At 38.9% G+C, this 23013-nt stretch overlaps 1 protein-coding gene across 7 annotated transcripts in view; it reads left to right on the top strand.

Moving 5' to 3' along the window:
- The first annotated feature begins 22947 nt into the window (after positions 1-22947).
- ZNF236 (zinc finger protein 236) overlaps positions 22948-23013 on the top strand; it is an 82742-nt gene continuing 82676 nt past the window's right edge. For all 7 annotated transcript variants that reach the window (XR_009818602.1, XM_061994827.1, XM_061994831.1 and 4 more), the window contains exon 1: positions 22948-23010. Coding sequence is in view for 6 of the 7 variants with exons in the window: in XM_061994827.1 (XP_061850811.1) it covers positions 22950-23010 (61 nt within the window). In the remaining variant the exon portion in view is untranslated. The remainder of the gene's footprint in view (positions 23011-23013) is intronic.

The following is a 23013-nucleotide window of genomic DNA, read 5'->3' as shown; positions in this document are numbered from 1 at the left end:
CCCATCAGTGCCTGCACTTCTGATTATTAGTAGTTATTATTGTTCTCCAGGGGCCATGACACAAGCAGCATGAAAGTTGTTGGTGCTTTGGGAAGCATTAGAAATAAAACAAGAACTGGAGTATCATGCAGACATATAATTTTAAGCAGTGGAAAAATATTGATCAAATGAAATCTGATAGCTCAAAATCCAAAATGCTGTAATTAAAAACTAACAGCAGAAACTTGTGTTCTGAGAACTTTTGCTCTTTGTACTTATGGTTGGAAATACGGTTTTGCACGTTGATCACACATGAGCCAATAGGCAAAAGGAACTTAGAACACATTGGAAAGGGCACTGCAGAGATACTCTGTATGTCTTCCATCCCACAGCAGCACTCAAATGCCTCAAATCTGAAAAGACTGCAGAGAAGGACTGAGAGATAAAGTAATGAAGAATGCATTTCCTGAGACATTTATTTATTTAACCTCAATCTGTGTTTTACTTTGTAATTTTCCATGCAATTACAGTATTACAGTAAAGTATTAAATACTTCAAATCTACTGAAAATCAAATAGAAGGATATTGAATGAAGATGTGATTTTAGTTCTTCTAACCACTATAGTGCTTTTATTTCACTAATGTTCTTCTTACTCTGTCGTTTTTGCCAAGTGTGGAAATTAACATGAATCTCCATGTCATTCTTCCCTTGCTGTGTAAGCAATCTCTAAACATCAGGTTGAATTGCATAAGCAAACCTATCTTGTGCTCCATACTGCTGCAGCCAGGCTCTTTCCAAGATGTGAAGTAATTTATGCACAGCTAAACTACATTTTAAACAGCACTGTAAATATGAGAAGAGTTTAAATCTTTTATTTTAAAACTCCTCTTAGTTGAGCAGAACAGCACCCCAACAGTTCAGTGGAGTTCATTCTTAGAGATTTCTCTTCTCGTAAAAAATTTTCAGTGACTGTCCTTGTGGTGATGAAGGCTAATCCTGACATATACTATATTGAGGAAAAGTGTAGCTAGCAAGACAAAAGGAAGTGGGTTTCCTCCTTTATTTTGTACTTATGAGACCATATCTGATGTATTGATCAGTTTAGTGCTTCCCAGTAAAATAAGGACATGGATATATTAGAATGAACCCTTTGGAAGGACACCAAGATCACTAGGAGGCTAGTACCCATCACATACGAGGTTCCTGTGTGACCTGATCTAGGTGGATCTGCTTTGGCTGTGGGGTTGGACTAGGTGGTCTCTAAAGGTCCCTTCCAATCCCTACCACTCTTTGACAGAGCCCTGTTTGTTCAGCCTGTACAAAGGAAGTCTAATAGGGGCTCTTCTGCTATTATAAGATGATGGGGATGGTTTCTTCTTGGTACACAGTGAAAAAGTAAAAGGCAATGGTCCCAAGTGGCAACAACAGATATTTTTATTTAATCTTAGAAAAAATGCTTTCACTGTGAGAGTGGTCAAACACTGTAACAGGTTGCTCATGCGAGTTGCAGAATATCCATCTCTGAAGCTATTCAAAACTTAACCGGACAAGGTCTTGATCTAACTTCCAAGTTAGATCTAACTTAAAAGTTGGCTTTGCTTTGAGGAGAGTATGGAGCAGCTGACCTCCAGAGGTCACTTCCAATCTAAATTAGACAGTGGTTCTAACATACCCTGAGTTTGCAATTTTACCTTGCTTTTGTAATCCTTTTGAAATGTATATAAGAGTCTACTGGTGTTATTTGTTCTAAAAGATGGTTAAGAGATTCTTTCCTCTCAGCATCTTACCCCTATTTTCTTGGGGAATGGTTCCTTTTTTTTCCAGGTCTACTCTTGTGTGTCAAAAAGGAAACATTGTTCATGTCAACTTGCCTGTCTCTGGTGTTGGTATTACTCTTCAGCCCTTTCCTTCCAGATTCTAGGTCACTCTGTAAGATGCTGAGGTTGACAGAGGATGCCAAGTTGCCTCCACAGAAGAGACAACAGCATGCTCTCATTACAAAAATAAAACAAACAACATATTGGGCTGCATTAGCAGGTGAGTGGCTAGAAGATAAAGGCAAGTTCGTACTTCCGTTTAGTTGGTGCTAGTGAGGCCGTACCAGGAACAAAGTGCCCTGCTTTGCTCACTCCTTGGCTCTAAAGGGATGTTCAGAAATTTGAGAGTCCAGCAAAGTGCTATGAAGATGGAAAGGAGCTATGGGCATAGCTCCTCACATATGTGGGAGAAATTGCTCTTCTTTGGTTAATAAGAAAATACATTGTGAGCTAATAGTGGCCAGCAACTGTTTGAAGGGGAAATATAGAGATGGCACAAGGTTTTCATGGTAGTTGCAGATAGTTCTGTAAGGAGAAATAGCAGTGTGTGCAGTGTGATAAATTCCAACTGGACATTACAAAAAACACCTTTGCTAAGAGCGCAGTGCACCACAGGGACAGAGAGACTGATTTCATCCTTAGAGGTTTTCAAGACTCATCTAGACAAAGCCATTGCTGACCTGCTCAGCTGTTGAAATGTCCTCCTTCAATTAGGCAGGTGAACTGGGTGATTTTCAGAGGTCCCTCCAATCAATGTGTTTATATTTCTTTAATTCAAATTCTCCTGGATTTCATTGTTATCTCTCCTGCTGTGTTCCCTGGCTATGTCTGTTTCCTCCCTTTTCTCGAGAGAGGTAACTCCTTTCTTTCCAGAAAACAAGTCTTCTAATTTTGTCTGTTCTTTGTCCACAGTTTTCAGTGATTTAAACCTGGTTTTCGTCTCTGCTACTCCTCTACTAGTAATCTCTTCCTCTATTTTGACCTCTTGACATATGTTTTTTGGGTCATCCAATCCATTTAAGCATTTCTTCTCTATGTCATCTCATTTAATGGGTGTCTATAAATTCCAAGTGCCTGCAGAGTCTCCTCTCTCCCTTCCTTTGCCCTCTGTTTTCATATCAACAATCCTCCAACTGCAGCACTAATCCTCAGATCTTTTCTTCTGTCTGGAAACACTTCATCAGTAGGTAATTTCCATCAGGTATCTATTCAAGATTAGAAAATATCCTACAGCTTCTGCATCAAGGCCTTTTCATGCCTATTCCATTTTTTGTCAGATTTTTTGCATTAAAGAAACAGTATTTCCCTGTCTCTTGCCTGTTTTTAATAGACTGTGGAGAATTTTTTGGATGTAGGCAACAACAACCTGTGCAGACATGAAAATATATAGTAACTTATGAAGACTATCAAGTTTATGACAGATGATTTTGCCTGACCTTTTAAAGACATGTGGTGTTTAAATTAGTTCTGTAAGAGATCAATTCAGATCAAATTTCCCTAAATTTAAAGAGAAGATTATACTTCCTTCATCTCACTCAATAAAAATATTTTTTAATGCTCTTTATTTCTTTGCTTTTATAGTCTCTCGACTTTCCTCAATATTGGCTACTTCCATTGTTAAATTTCAGCAGTTAACTGTCCATCAGCTGTGATTAAAAGCAGAAAGCTTTAGTTGCATTCTGTCCGTGTCACTTGGCTCCCCTGGAGAAGACTGTAAACTACAAACTGCGGCAAACTCTAGCCAAGCCAACTTCCACCAATCATTGCAACCTCATCTTTGATTTGGAATATGCCACAACTTTTGGTATTAGTTGAACTTCCTTAAATTGAGGAGCTGTAATGTGCCCAGATAACTAGATAACTAGGATGGATACATAGCTGATTTGAGATGTGACGGCATGAATAAGTGGCACAAATTTCTAGTGCTGTGAATAGGACATCACCCCTAAGGATGATTTTCATGGTACTTGGTGATTACTGTGTCCAGTTCTGGGCTCCCCAGCTCAAGAGGGACAGAGAACTTCTGGAGTGAGTCCAGCGCAGGGCCACCAAGATGATCAGGGGACTGGAACATCTTTCATATGAGGAAAGGTTGCAGGATCTGGGAATATTCAGCCTGGAGGAGACTGAGGGGGGACCTCATTAATACTTACAAGAATTTAAAAGGTGGATGTTAAGGGGATGGGGCAGTACTTTCTTTCTGTAGTGTCCAGTGATAGGACTAGGGGTAATGGACAAAAGCTGGAACACAAAAAGTTCCACTTAAACTTAAGGAAAAGCTATTTTACTCTAAGGGTGAAGGAGCCATGCCACGGGCTGCCCAGGGAGACTGTGGAAACTCCTACTCTTGAGGTTTTCAAAACCCGCCTGGACATGTTCCTGTGTGACCTGATCTAGGCAGACCTGCTTAAGCAGCGGGGTTGGACTAGATGATCTCTAGATCAACCCCTACCATTCTGTGATTCTGTGTAATATATCAGTTTCTAAAGTCATAAGCCTACCAGAAAACGCCAAATTTCATGGCTTCTACACATAGAGGGCACTGACTCCAGTCTTCTGCTTGTGTTATAATTTAAACAAATCTATTTACCTTGGGTCATTTCCAGTCCCAAAGATCTATTGAACTGCTTTGCTCATGAAAACTGGGAATCATAATACTTGATTTATTTGCCACAATAAAAGAAAATACAAAAAGTTCATGCATTACATTGTCTCAATGCATATTTACAGATTTATATTTTTGAACAGGTAGTTCAATGATAATTCAGATGTAGATAAAGCACAACAAACTAGAATGTCCTAACCATCATTGCTAGTTTTGTTTGCCACAAATTTTTACATCTCTTTTCACTACCTTTATCTACTACAATGTTTTGGAATACCACTAGAATACCATGTCACAACATGGAGACTATGTTATTTGTAGAAGGGGGAAGGATTTAACTGAATTAGTGACACTGAAACAGAGTAGAAGGAAGAGTTGTAAGAATACATTTTTTTAGCCGATGGTAGGCTATAGCATAACTGCAGAATAGTGGGGTTTTATTTCTTGCTTGTTTAAGTTCACTTTCATTTTATAATAAACGCTTGTATGAATTCATATTTACTTAATCCTTTTTGTATGTTAGTAAATGCAACCCTGCACAAACAATGACACCATTTGATCTCATGCTGCAGATCTGTTCCAATAGTTGGCTACCAAAAGGCCTTTTAAGAATATGCTGTAATAAAAGCTGCTATTTTCTTTCTGTTCTGACTTTACGCCTTACTGTAGTTTTATGTGCTAATTTTCTGCAAATCTTAGTCTTTGAAATGTGCAAACATAGTTTCATCACAAAAAGATAATATCTTAAAATAACAACCATGGGATCCTCAGAATGATCCTCTTAGGGCTTTGCTCCTTTACCATCATGATTTGAAAAAACTTCCATAAAAATAGAAAGTGACTCATGAAGGGCATTGGGAATGTGACAGAAGCTTTTGTCTGACCTTTTGTGGGCTCACGGGATTTAAATTAGTTCTGTAAGTAAAGAGCAATTCAGATCAAGATACTTGAATGAATGCATAACTTGGAGAAAAAAAAGGAACTATTTTATTTGGGTTAAAGCTGAATACTTTATGCCAAGTTATTTTCTTTTACCAAAAGAAAAGAATATTTGATGGGGTAAAAGCTCTCTCATACAAGATTTGTGATCAAAAGACTAGAAGAATCAGGAAGTTAAATTAAATGTAAAAGCTAATCAGTTATTTTTCATGTGTTAGGTGCTTACAAATAGATTTTTAAATTGATGGGGCATTATCTGTTCCTTTTTAGCTAATTTGATATAGAGCACAGCAAACAATTTAGTAAGCAGTAGGAAGTAGGAATTATAGGATTTAAAACTGTGATAATTAACAAATTAAGATAATTCACATAGGCAACCTCTACTCACACCTAATCAGTGCCTCAGTTTTTCATATCAAGTTAATATGGAACACGGTTTTAATTTCACTCTATTCCTATATGATAAGCACAGTTGATTGCACAAGAAAACTAAGGAATGTTTTGCAAACCCCTGAAATCTTTCAAAGCTATATTTTCTGAGATTCACTGCCAGCCTAGTACTGTTATATAAGCAAATTATGCTTTTTAGCTACAGGTATTAATGACAGTTATACATACTATGCTACCCAAAATTCTGCCACACTAATGATAATTTTAAAATTGTATCATCTTCTAAATAAGAAAATAGTATCAAAGGCAGCAGCACGTGTTGAAGAAAGAAGACTGCTTCTGTATATTAAGAATGACACGAAGCACTTCAAATTTAGTCATCTACTCCTAAATTTGCCTTAAAGGTCACAGAATTAATTCTAAAACTTGTAGCCATCTTCAAGATATTTTATGTTACTATGAGTCATTCAAAGGCTGGCTGCTCTAAGAAGATAAATACTACAAGACCAGAATTCCAGAACCAAACTATAAATTTGTCTCTCTCGGGAGTGACAACAAAACAGGTATTTGAGAGAGGATTTAATTTTAAATGTTTCCTCACCAATAATCACCAGTCTTTATCATCTTTGTGCTGTTGAAAAGACTTTGTGGAATACACCAGTGAACCTAAGGCTATGTCTATGGCAGTGAATTAAACAGTGCTTCTGAGCATTCCCAGACACTGCAATATGACTGCTCTGAAATTATTAGAGCAGTCCCTGGCATGCTTTTGGCCTGTACCAACTAGCAGTCTCATAAGCAATTCCCAGGCACACTCCGGGAGTTAGAATATCCCACAGACCATTACCACCCAAGGATTTCCATCCAGCCACCCCATTCTGGAGGGTGGCTGAGTTTGCTGAGCCAGTCTATGCCAGTTGGCTTCCGTGCCTGGGAATATTCTCGGGATTGGTTTTATTTGTTAGTACAGACATACTCCTATCATTTTCCCACTAGTGATGACGACAAGTAGAAGCCTTCAGGAAAGCAGAGACCAAATCAGTAAAGTTCAATTTAGCTGCAATCAGCCTGGATAGACAAATCCATACGAATTGGGTGGGTTTCCCATTTTTTAACAAGCTACTGTTATTTTAATCCCATTGCAACAAAGGCAGCACAGCAGTCAGCTAAAGTCAGAAATAGTAGCTTGTTTTTTTTCTATATCTCAATTAATCCCATCCAGAATGTCAATCTGGAGTTACAGTTAAATGCAGAATATGTCAATATTCAATATTCTAAGTAATCAGATATGAGTGCCCACCACCTCAAGTACTGTGCTGGAAGTCTAGAGAACAGAGTGTTAATTTTTGCTCCTGCACAGACTTCCAATCTTGTTTTGGGCAAATAATTTACAGCCCAGTCCCTAATACCTAAACTGTTAGGCTGCAGGATTACACTTCCTCTCTGTCTTCAATACAATCCATTTAAGTTGGCAGTAAGATGATGACAGTCCAAAGCATATTACCAGCTACCCTAACTGTTAAGACAGCCCTGAAGAGGTGCTAATTTTAAATTCCACCAGCTTAAGACAGACAAAATGGAAGGGCCAGTAGGGATTAGGACAAAAGGTACAGTACAACCAAAGTTTACTTGCTCCCTTCCTACTCATCATAAATACTTACTCTCAGAGGAAATCTAGATTCTTACCTTGCAGTGTTGATATAGATATGCAAGTCCCAAACAGAATGAGTTTTCAGACAAATTTACATATTACCAATACCTACAGGATACTTTTAAGTGGCTCCTGAGAACATCACATTTTTGGGTTATTCTAACTTTGTTTAGTCCCCAAATTTTGGGCTTTAGATTTCACTCTTGAGTCCCAATGTCTTAAAATGTGTCTGTGCTGTGATGAAATTATAGACACTTAATTGCTGTCATACCTCATTTCCAGATCTCTATGTATTTACACTGTCTTGTTACTTGGGCCCAGAGTCAAAGTACCCTGGGGATTGCCTGCATGTTGACTATCACTTTGATTCCCATCTGGAAAATCAAGGTGTCTCTTCAAAGAAGAAATCTGAAGCAGAAAGCAGGACTGGCTGGTACATGAGCTTCTGCTCCTCCAGGCCATACAGACATAGCTCAAGCCATTTGGCTCTTTGAATTCAAACATAGATTTCAAAGTTGGTAGAAACAAAGCACTGCTTTAATTTCCCATGCTACACATGGAGAGTAGCAAAAGTTTTCTACCTTACAGGGGTCGGGAAGATAATACATTCCCATTTTGGAATCATTCAGGGAACATACCATGAGAGCCATATGAAACACGCAGTCAAAAAGATGAAACGTCTTTGGTGGTGCAGAGAGGGCTGAACTGATCACTAGATCACTGATTCTCACAGACTCACACTGTCCTAAATCCTGGTGAGAGTTTGTTTATGTACACTAGCTGAGTATTGCTGAAGGGCAAGGTACTCCCAACTCTGTGGCACAGGAGTGGAGCCAGGCAGGAGCCAGCAAAGCAGGATGGATGCCAGCTAAGTACCCCGGTGCCAGGGGAATTCTCAGCTGGGAGAACCTGGCTGCCTTCCAGCCTTGCTCCTCTGCATATATATATGCATATATATATATATATGAGAGAACTTTTAAAGGAATAATTATCTCCCATATGTCTACTAGTTTGACTAAGATTTCTGTCTCATATCTAGTCTCATATAGAATAAACCTGCAGCTGCCTGATCTGTGATTACCCTCAGTTTTCACATAAACCAGATTGTTGAGCAATCATGTTGACAAAAATTTCTAGGCCTCTCTTCTCAGAAAAATGAAGAATAAATATCCCAATAGTGTAATGGCTAGAATATTTGTACTGGAGAAGAAATATAGGAAGGCATTTCAAAGATCTGCAATAACAGAAAAAAAATTTTTACGCCTAGCACAGAAATATGTCAGGGAAGATACTGGCTAAAAGCAGAAGGGAAGAAGGAATAACTAAATGGATTTCAAGAAAAAATTAAGTGTTCATTTCTTCCAAACTACAACTTTACTAGTTACCAGGTGTTTCTAATTTAATTCCTTTTGTTAACTTCTTACAACTTGTTCAGCCAGCTCTGCAGACACTTGTTTTTTTATTACTACATGCCTGAATGACTTTCTACATGAGGGGTTTTTTTTCCCACTGAATATACAGTTCTTCAGGTCTCTTCAAAATGATATTTTGTTTCTGTCTTTCCAGGGTTTACCTTGTCTTTTCAATTAACCTTATCACTTACTTAGCACAGTTTTCTAGAAAGTAAAGACAACAGATATTACTTAACATAAAATATTTGCATATATGGTTGTTGCTTTCAGAGGTGTGATTTCGAGGTTTTAATTATGGTTCTACTGCTAGTGAAACATGCTGACAAGACAGAAAAATAGCCTAATTATGATATTGTAGCTACTTGATATGTATCGGACATGAAATAATAATATTTGGAAGGTACTTCTGAATAATAAGAGAATTTTTAAGATCCACCACTGAGGATAACATGTGATAGCACTGACACTTCTTAATCAACATTGTTTTCACCCTTAATTACGCATACAAGAGTTCACACTGACACCTGCTGTTAAGATTGCCTAAGTTTTCCCATTATAAGACCATTTTCAATTTCATTACAAATTTAACTGTGTGGGCTGATCTTTTCTGGCATAAGTGTTATCTGCAGATTTAAATCAAAGAAAAAGAGAAAGTGTTTCATATGAAACGTTTTTGTGATTCTCAAGAATTATATGGGGGATAACAGCTAGCTTACCTCATAGGGACTCTCGGTTACATCATTTGAAACAATGAGCTGTGAACATCCTTTGAAATCAGAACTTGAATAGCAGAATTTCACTTGATGAAGTCCCTAGAAAGGCATATGTGAAAGGGTACTGCAATATTTTGTCCATCATCTTTGAAGATTCCACTTGCTTTTACCTCTGAAAACTCACAAGGAGTGAAAAAAGACAGCTGGGTAATGCAATACCAACAGTGTAGGTAGGGTGATGTGGACAGAGGTGTAGCAACAGGGTGCATGAAACAGAAGAATGGACAAGCTTGGTAAGAGATGACAGTGAGCACTGTAAAAAGAACAAACATTGACAAGAAAAAAAAAAAGGAAATACTGGGGAGGTGGAGGAGAGGCAAAAGATGTTTAAATGATGAAGTATTTTAATTAGGACTCCAAAGTCTTGACATTTCTACACTCTTTAGTAAACACTTACAAGGCAAACTGCCATAATTTTCCATCTCTTCTTTTATGTGCCCACAAAAATGAGAACCCATTTTTGTTACTTCTTTGATAATAAAATAATGATAAAAGTTCTGTGGCAACAACCTATACAGCTCAGGCAGATAACTCACATGGACAATAAGCATACAGTTGTTCTAATCTCCCCCAAGGAAAATCAGCATCAAGTTTATGTGCAGTTGACTACATACTAGGACACTAAGTCCAGACATGTGCTATTACAAAATCATTTGTTTTTCTCATAAAAGTGACATCGTCAGATTAATGTTATGTGGGGATAAATTAAAGGCAACAATTCCAAAACACTCTTTGAAAAAGAAATGATGTTTTCACAAAAATACATAGAATCACAGAATCTTAAGGGTTGGAAGGGACCTTGAAAGATCATCTAGTCCAGCCCCCCTGCCAGAGCAGGACCACCACAGGAACTCATCCAGGTGAGTTTTGAATGTCCCCAGAGAAAGAGACTCCACAACCCATCTGGGCAGCCTGTGTCAGTGCTCCCTCACCCTCACAGTGAAGAAATTCTTTGGAAGAATATTTTTAAATGACAATATGCTATGGAAGTTATCTGTTATACACATTTATGTGTGCAAAAGATTAGTTGAAATAGAATTTTTTTTAATATGCCTTTCTGTAGTTTCTTGCAAACTGAGAAAACCTGGTACTTTCTTAAATGCATTTTTTAAAATTAGGTGTACTCAGGAAAATGTTGCTTTGTAATAAGTATAGCTCTGCTGTGTAGAAAAATGCACAGGAACTAAAGCAAGAACGATATCCTGTCCAACCCAGTTGTTGTTAGGCTGTAGAGGCAGTACAGCTTTTAAATTACCTTTTTAGGAAGGGAAAACTGTTTAAATAAATGTTTTAAATTACTGACATCCCTAAAATTGTCAGTGCTGAGTGCTCATTGGTTAAGACCTACACATGAAATTTTAGTTTGTTTTTAATTAGGATAATTTTACACCTTAACCTTCTCCTTATCACCTCTCAGAGAATTTGGAATAAGGAAACTTGGGGGTTTAACCCTGAGTTTGCCCCTAGTTTTCTGTATGACTTTTGAAAAATCAGTAAATCCATCTGCCTTTGCAGTCTAAAATGTCTATAAAGTAGAGGTGAGTGTACATGATCTACCAGCAACTTAGAGGTTTCAACATATGCATTGGCCACAACACCTTGGCCCAGGTTGGCAGATGCTGAATGTAGCAAACACTACAATAACATCAGCAAAGGGCAATCCTCAATGTCTTCTTTGATGCAATACAGCTTGGCATTTAAGCTTTGCTTCTTCTGTACTGAGAACTCACATAAGCCCAATGTTTTACAGTCATCTGCCACCTAACTAATACCTTGCTGAGGAGAACACCTGCAGGGATTTTAACCACAGCCTATGGTAATTTAGCCACCAACAGACTATATTAGACCAGCAGTCATAAACTGGTTGGAAACTATCTGGTTGTCTCAGTCCTATGAGGCTTTAAGATAGAAAATAGAGGAACAATTCGTTTCCATTCTTTATTAAATAAGGAAGAACATAAAAAATAAAGATGTTGTTATGATGCTGAGTGATGTATTTTTGAGCTGGCGTATTCTTCAAGTATTGATTAAAAATATAGAAAAAATGATCATCTAAATAGCTGTCCGTCTGATGTCAACTGGAACTTACTATGTGTTTTGTTTAATTCAGTGTCCCAGAAGCTCATCCAAAAGTTTCATGTGGAGTTGGACTCTGAAATATTTTTTAAGAATTACGTGTTTATAATTTGCATTTCAACAAAATAGTTAAAGGAGAGGAAAAAAAGCACAAAACAGCTGAAAAACTGCAAATGTAAAAGAGTATTGAAATTGTACTTGATTAAAATAAATAGTCCAGTACTTTGCACTTGGTTGTGGTCATACATTTTTCAATGTCTTTATGCACAGAACTGCTGGACAGCATTCACCAAGTCTTTGGATGCACTCAGGGACTAAAGGGTGCAATTAAGAGGGGTTCTGTTTAGTATCCCAGTATCTCTATTTCCCTATTATTATGGGGTTTACCCTTTGACTTTGCCTTCAACTCTTTTTTTAATGTATCATTATTATGATTATTATTTGTTGCCCCTAATGGTAATTTCATTTCTTCCTGGTTTCTTTTTCTGTAGCTTGTCCCTTGTTATTGAAAACATCTCCTTTCAGTCTGAACAAATATAGCTTAAGTAATTTCTGATATGGAAGTTAGTCTACATCTCTGATCATCCCTGTTGATCTTGACTAAATCTTCTCCAGTTTGTAGTATTTTTTTGAGGTGGCAGGGAAGGATAAGGCATTGCACAACATTATCACAGATATGGTAAATCCATAGATTTACATAATGGCAGTGACATTCTCTCTTTTGTTCTTCATTCTTCTCCTAATGGCTCCTAACATTTGATTTACTCTTTTGATCTGAGCACTGAGTGTCATTTCTGTGTGACTGCCTACCGTAACTCTCAGCGCACACTCCAGTCAGTAGAGCTCATGTAAGTGAAATAAGGGTTTCCTCCTCTTATGTACATCAATGTACATTTATCTACACTGAATTTCAGCTGTCATTTTATTGCTCAGACACTAAGTTTTACTATCTTGAATAAATTAATACCATCAAACTTGATTACCTCACCGTTAACGTGTTGTTTAAAGCCATTTACGAGTACAGCGGTCATCAAAGGCCCTAGCATAGATCTTATGGAACGTCACCTGTCATCACTTTCCACTGTGAAAACTGACCATTTTTTCCTGTCTTCTAACCATTTAACCAGATAAGGATCTTCCTTCTTATGATGTGGTGCTAAGTTTCCCTAAAAGCCTCTAATAAGTCTCTAATAAGATGCTTCTCACTTCTGGAAAAAAAACAAGGAAGCTATGTCAACCACATTGCAGTTATCCACATAACTGCTGACAAGAGTTCAGAAAAGCCAACGTGGTTTTTATCAAAAAGATAATTTTACCAAGATACTCATTAACTCTGTTTCTGCTAGTTAATCTCCATGGTACAGATTAAAAGCTTTGTAGTTTCCTAGGTCTCTTCTGAAAACTTTTTCTAAAACTATCTTCAGATTCTCAGCTGTCCTTGGTCCTTTGGAGCCAAAGCAGCTCAGCACAGGAAGTTACCACTGTCATGTTTGAAGAGCCATTCCCCTTCTGAACTCTCTTCTGAACACCACCATATCCTGGTGATGTGCTGCTCTTTGTGTGCTCTATTTGCTCCATGAGTTGTCTTCTGTAGTCTCTTCCTCTCCATATAAGTCCTGTGAGGCATCCATCACAAAAAAGACTTTAGATCAGAACTTGCCTTATTTCTTGTGTGGTGAGCACTGATGCAAACAATTAATTTGCTTCCTCTGCAATAGTCTAACCCTCCTGAGTGCTCTTTCTATCCCACAATTATCATACTGGTCCTTCAAACTCTGGTTTAGTTTCTGCTTTTGATATAGTGGAAGAAATATTTATTGTTATTTGTGACTCCTTCTGCTAGATGCTCCTCAAACATCTTTTGTCTTAGGCTTACACAGAGTTTACAACCCCATCCATTTTTTTATTATGGACATCAGTTTTTGAAGACTGTCTCCTTGTTTCCATGATGCCTGTCACTTGCTCCTTAGTTATGTGGGTTTTCTTTCGTCTTTTCCCAAAAACTTCTTCATAAGCAGAGTATGTTTGCCCCTTGCTTCCAACATGGTGGTGACCTAAATAAATTCCAGGTGAACTAAGAGGATTTAATTCTCTTAGCTGACCTTCTTTTAACAAGGCGCTTTTTTTGCACAGTTACCCTTTTTGAGTGCCCAGCTGCAGTTGTTGCCAGAAAATACTGAAGCTGAGTGTGCTATGGCAGCTGCTGCAGCACAACCCTCCAGCTGTGCAGCTCTGAGGCAGCCCCTGAGTCCTGCTCTCCATCAGCTCACAGGCTGCAGCTTCTCAGGGGCTCTCCCTACCCACTCACCCCACAACACAGCTACTGACAGTGATGTCTGTGTTATGGTCTAACATAGCACTTGCCCAGTCGCTGTAGGTAACTGATGAGGCCCACAGTTTTTCTATTTTCTGCTTTGGCTGAATCTTTCATGGCCTTAGGATACTGAAATCAGTATTATCATTTTTGCCAGACAGTTATACAAAGGTAGTGATACATTTTTTTTTTTTAATTTAGGCTCCAAATCTCAGTTCATGTGGGTTCGTGAGGTTTCTGGATGAAGTGGAGACTTTCTTCATTAGATTCTAATTTTTAAAATGTATATAACAATACCTCATCACCAAGGAGGCTTACTTAATCTTTCACTACCATCACATCATTTTTTTGTGTGTGCTACCTTTCTTGCAACAAGCTTCTGTGCACTGTGCCACTTCTTTCACTTAGGGCTAAACTCACTTTCCTCGTCCTGGATCTCAGATTTCAGGCACTTGTTTCTGCCATATTTTCTTCCTTAACTGGCAGCCTGTGACTGATGGAGCTAATTTCTATAATGTTATCTGTGCTGCCAGTTCCATTCCAAGTCACTTGTTCTTCTGCACCTACTGGCTCTCTCACCACTTCGTTTACAAGCTCAGTTAAGACATTCCTGATTTTAAGTGCCAGAAGTTCGGTTCTGTTATGAACCCTCTCATGTGATCTCACTGTATTGAGGCAATGTTCTCAATTGCTGGTAACTGACACCTTGATTTGTGTAGCTCTAATACCTGACTGAGGAGACAGTGTTTGTGTTTGGCACCAGCATTATTGTGCTTGACCAAAGTGCAACAATAAACATGCTTTAAAATGAGACTGGTCCCATAATCTGTTTCAAATATTGGGGTGGTGTGCCCTAACAATCATGCCAGCACAGCCCAGGGTGACAGACAAGCTGTGGAGAGAGGAAAAATCAATGACAGAGTGGTAGGGAGAGAATTCCTAAGTGAGAACAGCCACCAAATATTTCACAATGTGCAGCCACATCCCCAGATGTGTTTTGTATACAGTATGGCTCCTTTCTATGAATTAACACTATAAAACCAGAAAACAACTAATTAGACTGCATTGTTTGCTATCACATGACTTGCCAAAATTACTAGACATGAACATTCAGATACATATATTAATTTAGAAAATGTCAGCTTAAGTTTAAAACAGAAATACTGTTATCAGACTTTTCTAACAGATGCAATGTATTTCTGTTGCTCAAGAAAGAAAAAATGCGTACTTTCTTACTCTCACCTTCCCTGCAAGCACATAACAAGTGCTTTTTTGGTTTCTCACTGTGTGCTCATCTACATTAAAAATATCAGTGTGTGTGATACAGCATGACAGGCTCTCATCAACAAGTAGGTAAAATACATGCTTTTGAAATTATGAAAATCCCTTAGCTGCTGATCTAAATGAAGTAAGGATTAGCATTGGTTACAGCAGCTAAGATCTCCCCACTTCCTGAATTAAGCTGAAAAGTTTGTATTTTTTTTCCCCTCAAGATCAAAGTATTTAGTCTAAACTCCTATTTCAAAATAACTCCTATGCATACACTAGCTCTAAAGTTTGTAATTTTGTTTCCATTGAAAATTTTTTGGGAAAAACAATTCCCGTACACTGAGTTGTCAGGCTTCTAAGGTCTATGCAGCATTTAGATACCAGGGCTCAATAGTGTGTTGAAATATAAGCCAATACAGTATGACTAATTTTCCAAACATAGTCTTCATAGTGAATTACAGAATATATAAAGTATAATTTCTATGAATGGAAAGCCTCATTTCAGAAACTGCTTTGCAGGAGAGGTCTTTATATGTGGAGGCCAGAATGAAGTTTTGAGCCTGTATTCTTTCTTTCAACATTTGGAACATGCACATGTTAGAAACAAGTTCACTCTTGCATATGCCTGAAATCATGAACTCATTCTAGACACAAAGATAATATGTTTAGAAATTATGCATTCTTTACAACAAAGTGATCATAGAAATGCATTTGAAAAGGCATATCTCAACCCGTAGTTCAAAGACTACTACATATTCCAAGAGAAGATGAGGAAAATTCATGTTTTCAGGGGCCTTCTAGGATTTTACGTTCTCTCAAGAACTAATGGAAGGGTGCTGTGCTTTGGGTTTTTTTTTAAAAAAGAACTGGAGTCAAGAATCTGGTGAAGCAACAGACCAGTATATTTCTGAATTACATAAGACAGTTGAATTCTATAACTGGCAGACTAAAATCCTCATAAATTAGTAATAGGAATCAAGCTGCAGCAGATTGAATGAAAATATGCAAAAGCTCCATGTTAGCATTATGAAGAGATACAGAAAAGTGCAATATGGACAACAATTCTCAAACAGAGCAATCTCAGATCATTTGGCATGTAACAAAGGAACATAAACACTACAAAAAGCTTGCTCAAGAACCCACTCCCAACACTAAAAAACATCAAAAAGCCATACAGAGCAGAGAAGACAAGCAAATCGCAAGATCACAGAAAATTGCTCATGGTCTACTATGGAGAAAATTGGGACAATGGATGGATGTTCTCTTTGGGGTCACACACTTGTAGCAGAAGAAATTATCATGCCAAAACTTGTAGACAAGGGAAAAGGAAAAAGGAGAAGGAAGAGGAAATAGGAAAGGAGAGATGAGGAAAGGAAAACAAAAGGGAATATAAACCAGAAACCATAAACCTCAGCCTGTCATAAGACATCAAGATGAGACAGCATACAAACAGGAAATTAAATGCCAAGTACATGGTAAGGCATCAGCGAACATAGTAAATTATGAAGACTCCTCTATTATTTGAAAATAGAGAGCTAAATTGCAACCACAAAAAGATTAAAATTATACAAGTCATGATCATAAAATCACAAGGATCATGTAATTACTTCCAAAAAAAGGACACACAAGGAAATACAGAGAAAGCTTAGAGGCTGCATTTCAGGGAATACAGATAGCACAGAAACTAATCACACTAAAAGAGATCGTGAAACACATTAGAGTAAATTTCTGACAAATTATTTAAAACAGATTCAAAAGCAAAGCAGAATCAACACCCCATACTGTCCAGAACAGATAATATACTATGGCATCCCTGCAGCAAAGCTGCTAGGAGATTAGTGAGTTGTATTTGAAGGACTAGAATGTTTTCCAGGTGTGTTACACTCACCAACAGAAAATATCGTTCAGAAAAATGGGAGAATCAAATGCAATAGAAAATACACAGATCCAGTCTTAGACCCTCAGACTAATCAATGTAATAGTAAGAAAACTGCATCACCTGTGTTCAGTTTAAAATGTGGAATGAGCCTTTAAATCACAGTGCAGGAGTCAATCCAGATAACAGGGTTTTGTACGAATTCATTGCAATCCAATTAGAACTCCAACACTGATAATGAATGTAATGTTTATCCTTTAGACGTTCAGTTTGAGTTAGTGCTCAGCTGGAAGCAGGTGAAAGACATACAGATGTGAGGTATCAAAGTTCAGTGGAATATGTTAAAAGAAGCTGCCAGACTCAGTGCTGTTCTTATTTGATTAGCGATTCCAGTCTTAAAAACACACTAAGGTTTCACCTTTAATACAGCTGTACTGTCTCAATATACTATAGCACAACAGTACACTCTCTCTGAATTTTCTCTTAAAGTATTGAACTGTACATACCGTCTTATGGCTGCCAATGAGAATTTCACGGATGTTATTCAAGTGTCTGACAAAATTTTCACTTACCTTTTCAAACACATTTAAATATTTTTTGTAATGAGTGTAAACATTAGATTTTTGCAGAGCGTTAGCTTTCACTCAAGATACTATTTTCCACTGGAATAGCACTTTCAGAAGCAAGACAGTGACAGCGGAAGTCCTTTAGCCACACAAAACCAAACAAAGGCGAGCAGTAGGCACCCTCTCTTTGATAAACCAAACCAGCAAAGCAAAAACCTATTCTTTTTCCTCAGAAATTAATGTTAACATTGAAAAACTAATTCTTTAGTGAAATCCTTCATGCAAAATGCATATTGCAGTTCTCACAGCGTATAATGTTAACAATTACATATATGCTAAATAAACCCCAGGTCTACTCTAGCTTTTGCTATTATAGCAATACGAGAGAAGACTGCTGCTTTTCCTAACATTTCTACATTACTGTGGCTTTTAGTTTTGGTTTTGTCCTATAACCATGAAGTTGTTCTTCCTGGTACTGCTTATTTCATTTTGGCAACAAGTGTAAGTCAGCCCTGAGTGTATTTACTGTTCTATGCCTACAGTAGGCAAATGTGCTGATACAGCAATCTAAACACCTTTGTAAGGGGACCTGGCTATACCATGTGCGTAGGCTACTGCGACGGCCTTCATATCTCTCAGCTCTGTCTGAACACAAATTTCTTTCACATATTGGTATTTCCATCGTGCTGGGAAAACGGTGATGCTTTTCCTTAAAATGCCATTGCCTAAAGTCAAACCAAGATACAAAAACGCAGTCATCAGAAATATGCTCGTTTCTAGTTCACAAGCAGTCAGACATGCAAAAGCTAAACCATGAGAATTCAAATGGTGTTATACTTATTTGAAAGTCATTAATTTAAGCAAATTGTGGATGGATCTGACAACCTCGAGTACTACACATCTACAGCTTCAACTCAGGGAAAGTACTGTGCTCTCCCAGCTTGGAAAACATGGACAGAGAGCTGTTACATAACCCAGTTCCTTAAAACTGGGGGGGAGGGGGAGAACAGAGTCTAATTTTTTTTTTAGAAACATATTTGAAGTTTTATTGGAGACAGTAATGGTTTCATTCTGACTTAAAATTGCCACTAATTTTCAGTCCCTGGTTTCATGGGTGAGTGCAGCAAATAATTTTATATGTCCTCTCAAAAAAAAAAAAAAAAGAAAAAAGTTTGAAACATTATCTGACAGATAGAAGCAATCTGTTCAAATCAACCAAACTCAAACTGAAATTAGACAGCTGGTATGAAAAATTTTAGTCCAATCAGTTCAAGTGTGACAAAGCCGTAAGCAACTGAAACTAGTTTCTTACAACAGTAAAAGTCTGACAATTCTAACAGCAAATAGTACCCTACTTAAAAAGTAGCTTTACTGAAATGGTTCACTGGATTTCATTAGTTTGCCTTAAAACTTAGCAGCATATCTAGTAGTACTAGTTGGCAGTAAAACCTAGAATTCCATTTGTTCTGTGTCCTTCTGTTAACCTTACTCCCTCTGTTGCTATACTCTTCTATAGACAGAAAACAAGTGTAAATTTGAAGGTTGTGTATTTTAAGGGCTGACAGTATAGCTTGTTTCTTCCTAGAAATTAGTGATACAATTCAAGAGAGAAAGAGTTAAACACCACCATCTAGCACACTCTGGATTACGTTACAAATTCAGTCTGCAGAACAGACCCATGTTTTCTTTGCATGGACGACACAGCATGAGTAATAGTGTGCTAGGCTCTCATCTAAGAAGGCACTGGGCTGAAACGCTGGGGCACATCCCAAAACTTAGAAGCTTCCTTTGCAGCACCTCTAGAGTAATGCCAGAGACTTTGGAGAAAGCCTATGATAGGTTATTTTATTAGTTATAAAATAAAACTCATTAAAAAGATTCTGAAGTACCAGCATCTCTGTAAATGTAGACAATGAACTGGTTCACTAACAAGTGGACCAACAGTTTTAGCTACGCATACAGTGCCTTTCTTCCAGGAGTCGCAAAGTGCAAGTGGAAAATATCTCTATCACATACACAAAAAAGGGAAATTAGAGAGATTAAACAGTTTCCATAAATTGAAAATAGCTATACAGACAGTATTTTAGGCATCTGAATTACCACTGGATTTCCTCATTAATAAAAACTTATTTTCACATGCTTTTCAACACCTCTTCCACATACTGTCCATAACCTGTTACTTGTCTCCCTGTACCACAGGCTCCTTGAGGATCTGAGGTAAAACCCGATGATTTTTCTACTTTTATGCAGAGCTAGCTTTGTACAAAATGAGTGATGCAGAAGTGTTAGAAGACCGATAGGCATTGACAAACACACACTTATGTTGGAGATTAGACAGAACTTTTTCACTGTGAGGGTTGTTGAGCACTGGCACAGGCTGCCCATGGAGGTGGTGGAGTCCCCAGTCCTGCTGATATTTAAAAAATGCGTAGGTGAGGTGCTGAAAGACACAGTTTAGTGGTGGGATTGACAGTGTGAGGTTAGTGGCTGGACTTCATGATTTTCAAGTTTTCTTCCAACTGATACTATGATTCTACATAAATCCGGAACAGATGATGCAGAGAGTTTTGCAGCTCAAAATTAACCACGATTGTATGCACTGCTGCTGAGCACTGAAAGAAATGAAGGGAACAATAATTCTGAAAAGCTAAGAGAAATTAAAGTTACCTTTTGCATTAAACTTGAAAAATGAGGTAAAATGTTGATTACTATCAGTACAGACAGAAGATGCCTGCACATAAAATCCCACTTACTTTCTTGTGAAGTGTACATTAGTTCTTTTAAAAACTGAAACTCAAGATTCAAAGTTCTTAATCCTAATTTAGAAGACCTCCAGCAAAAATACACATAATCCTGATAAAGTTAGAATAAAATCAGGAAAAGCAGTTAAAATTCTGGGTTTGTGCAAAGTTTTTTTAAACACTGATTCACTTTTTGTTCTTTTTCATCCTGTCCCTAGTGTTTAACCGAAATCACGTGAACAGCTGTCATCCTGTGTCATGTACTTCTAAGTTGTAATTCACCACTGAAACGACCAGCAACCTTGATTTTCATGACAGAACTAGCCTATAACCACCAGAGGCCACTGCTGTTCTTTGCGTTTTCCCTGCCTGTAGCTGGGCTGTAGTGAGTAGTGAGCTCGCTGGGGCCCCGGGCAAGGGTCACAGCAGTCCCAGTCCTCCTTTCCGTATTTATGCTCCAATAATGAATTTCTGCCGAGAAAATTAAATACGGTACACTTTTTCACTGGCAGATAGAATATGAAATTATCTAAATATTGCTTACCTAAACTTAGCCTTCAGGAAGAAATGAAACCTTGCATTCCAAAAACCTGATGTCATTCTTTGATTAAATTTAGTAGCTAAAGGCAAGTTTTTAGATGTAATTTAAGGAGGTTTCAGAAAAGCATTTAACTTAGAAATTATGAAAAACCTAGTTCCATACCTTTGCAATAGAACACGATAAATGAATTAACAAAGCAATAATTAACATTCAATGATGAAAAAACTGTTAAGTAATGTTTTGCTACTATAGTTTCCATGTATCCATATGCAGCCTACCCCATTTTTTTGATCAGGCATCTGAACTATCTACTTAATACTACTTGCAAAGACTACACGAAAGTAATAAAAGTAATAAATGAGGACAAGGTCATCCAATTTGCTTAATTAAGCCTACATCACATGAAGTGTGCTTTAATACATGCTACTGAAACAATGTAAGACTTGAAATAAAGAAACCTGCCAGGTGCTGGCCCTGCAAGATAGGAAGAGGAAAAAAAAAATATATCCCGTAAAGCAATGAGAACTTGAGCAACTAAGCAGCACCTGCAACCCGGTTTAGTGGGACGTGGGTTTTGGATCCATCTTTGTTGGAAAGACTTGACTAGGCAAAAAAAAAAAAAAAAAAAAGTAGTTTTATCACTGTAGGCAGTATTCTCATAGCAGTTCCCTTTATAGAGAAATATACCCTTTTTAAAAGGGTATTTAAAAATTGAAAGGTGCAGAGAGAAAATGTAACTCAAGAGAAAGCTTTCATACCAAGCTACTGAGATAATGAAAAAAGATTAATCAAGTCACTCATCAAAAGCAAAGGCTTTGTGTTAAAAGTTTTATTTAGCAAGAAAGCTATTATGAAAATCTTATTTTAGAAGCTGCATCCCTGTGAATTCAAAGATGACATACAGCAGTATCTTTGGAGTCAAGGAAAGGCCATGAAGCCCTGGAACAACCTGTCAACAAAAACACCTCCATCTTGATCCAGAGGGCAGACTTCCACCGCATACAAGCTACAGGTGACAAAAGAAAGCATTATGGCTTATGATACCCCAAAGAACTATTAAATGATCCATCATCTCTCAAGATACCCCGAAGATCTCTTCAGGTAGTATGTGCTTCAGGCCACAGAGCTCAGAAAAGGCCACAGACTGATGGGCCTTTAATTAGCAGCAATCCTCGCCTGCCCTGACAGGGATGCGCAGTGGAAATAAACACTTTTCCCAGGCCAGGATAAGCCCCATGTCCGCCTCTCCAACCTAACTCTGAAGTCGCAGAGGGGGGCATGAAGGGAAGGCCAGGAACGACCGCCCTCAGTTCGGAACAGTGCGGCCACAACTTCGGCCGACCGCGGCTTAAGATCGCCCCGCCTGTTTCTTACGAGCTGAAGGGGAAACTCAGACTAACAGCTATGCCGACCCGCGCTATCGGCTTCTACAAGCAGCGCCACCGGAGCTCCCCTCCGCCTCAAGCATCTACCTGCTGCGGCGGGGCCTGGCTGACACTCCCCCGACCCCACCCACCGGCCCCCGCGCACGCGCCACCGCACCCGGATGTAGCAGCTGCCCCGGGCACACGAGCCTGTTTTCCCCCCACCCCCCCCCCCCCGGCAGCGAGCGCATGCGCGCCGCAGCCTCCCTACCAGCGCCCCTCCGCCACCTCCTTCACGCCGCCGTGCGCCCCCCCCTCCGCGGCGCGGCGCGCTCAGTGCGCCTGCGCCGCCTGCCCTTGCCTTGCCGTGAGTTCGCCTCTATCCCGCTCGCCCTCTCCCTCCCACCCAGCCCCCGCGAGCCTATGTGCGCCTGCGCCAGCCCCTTGCCCGGCCTGCACCCACAGCGCCGAGGGCCCGGCAGCCCGTGTGTAGGGCCGGGTTCGCTCTCTCGTCCCCGCCCCCTCGTTCCCCTTCACCAACCGCCGCTTCCTCCGCCGTTGCCAAGTGTGTGTGTGTGTGTGTATGTGTGTGTGCGCGGTGGGGGGGGTGGGGTGGGGGGAGGGAGGGGGCAGCCATGCCGAGGGGGCGGCCTCCCAAACCCAGCAGGGAGACTAGCAAGGCCGGCACCGAGTCAGGTA

This window comes from Colius striatus, chromosome 4 (assembly GCF_028858725.1).
Source record: "Colius striatus isolate bColStr4 chromosome 4, bColStr4.1.hap1, whole genome shotgun sequence".
Classification (NCBI taxonomy): Eukaryota; Metazoa; Chordata; class Aves; order Coliiformes; family Coliidae; genus Colius; species Colius striatus.
Note: the sequence above shows the minus strand (reverse complement) of the source record. Positions and strands in the feature narration are given on the sequence as shown.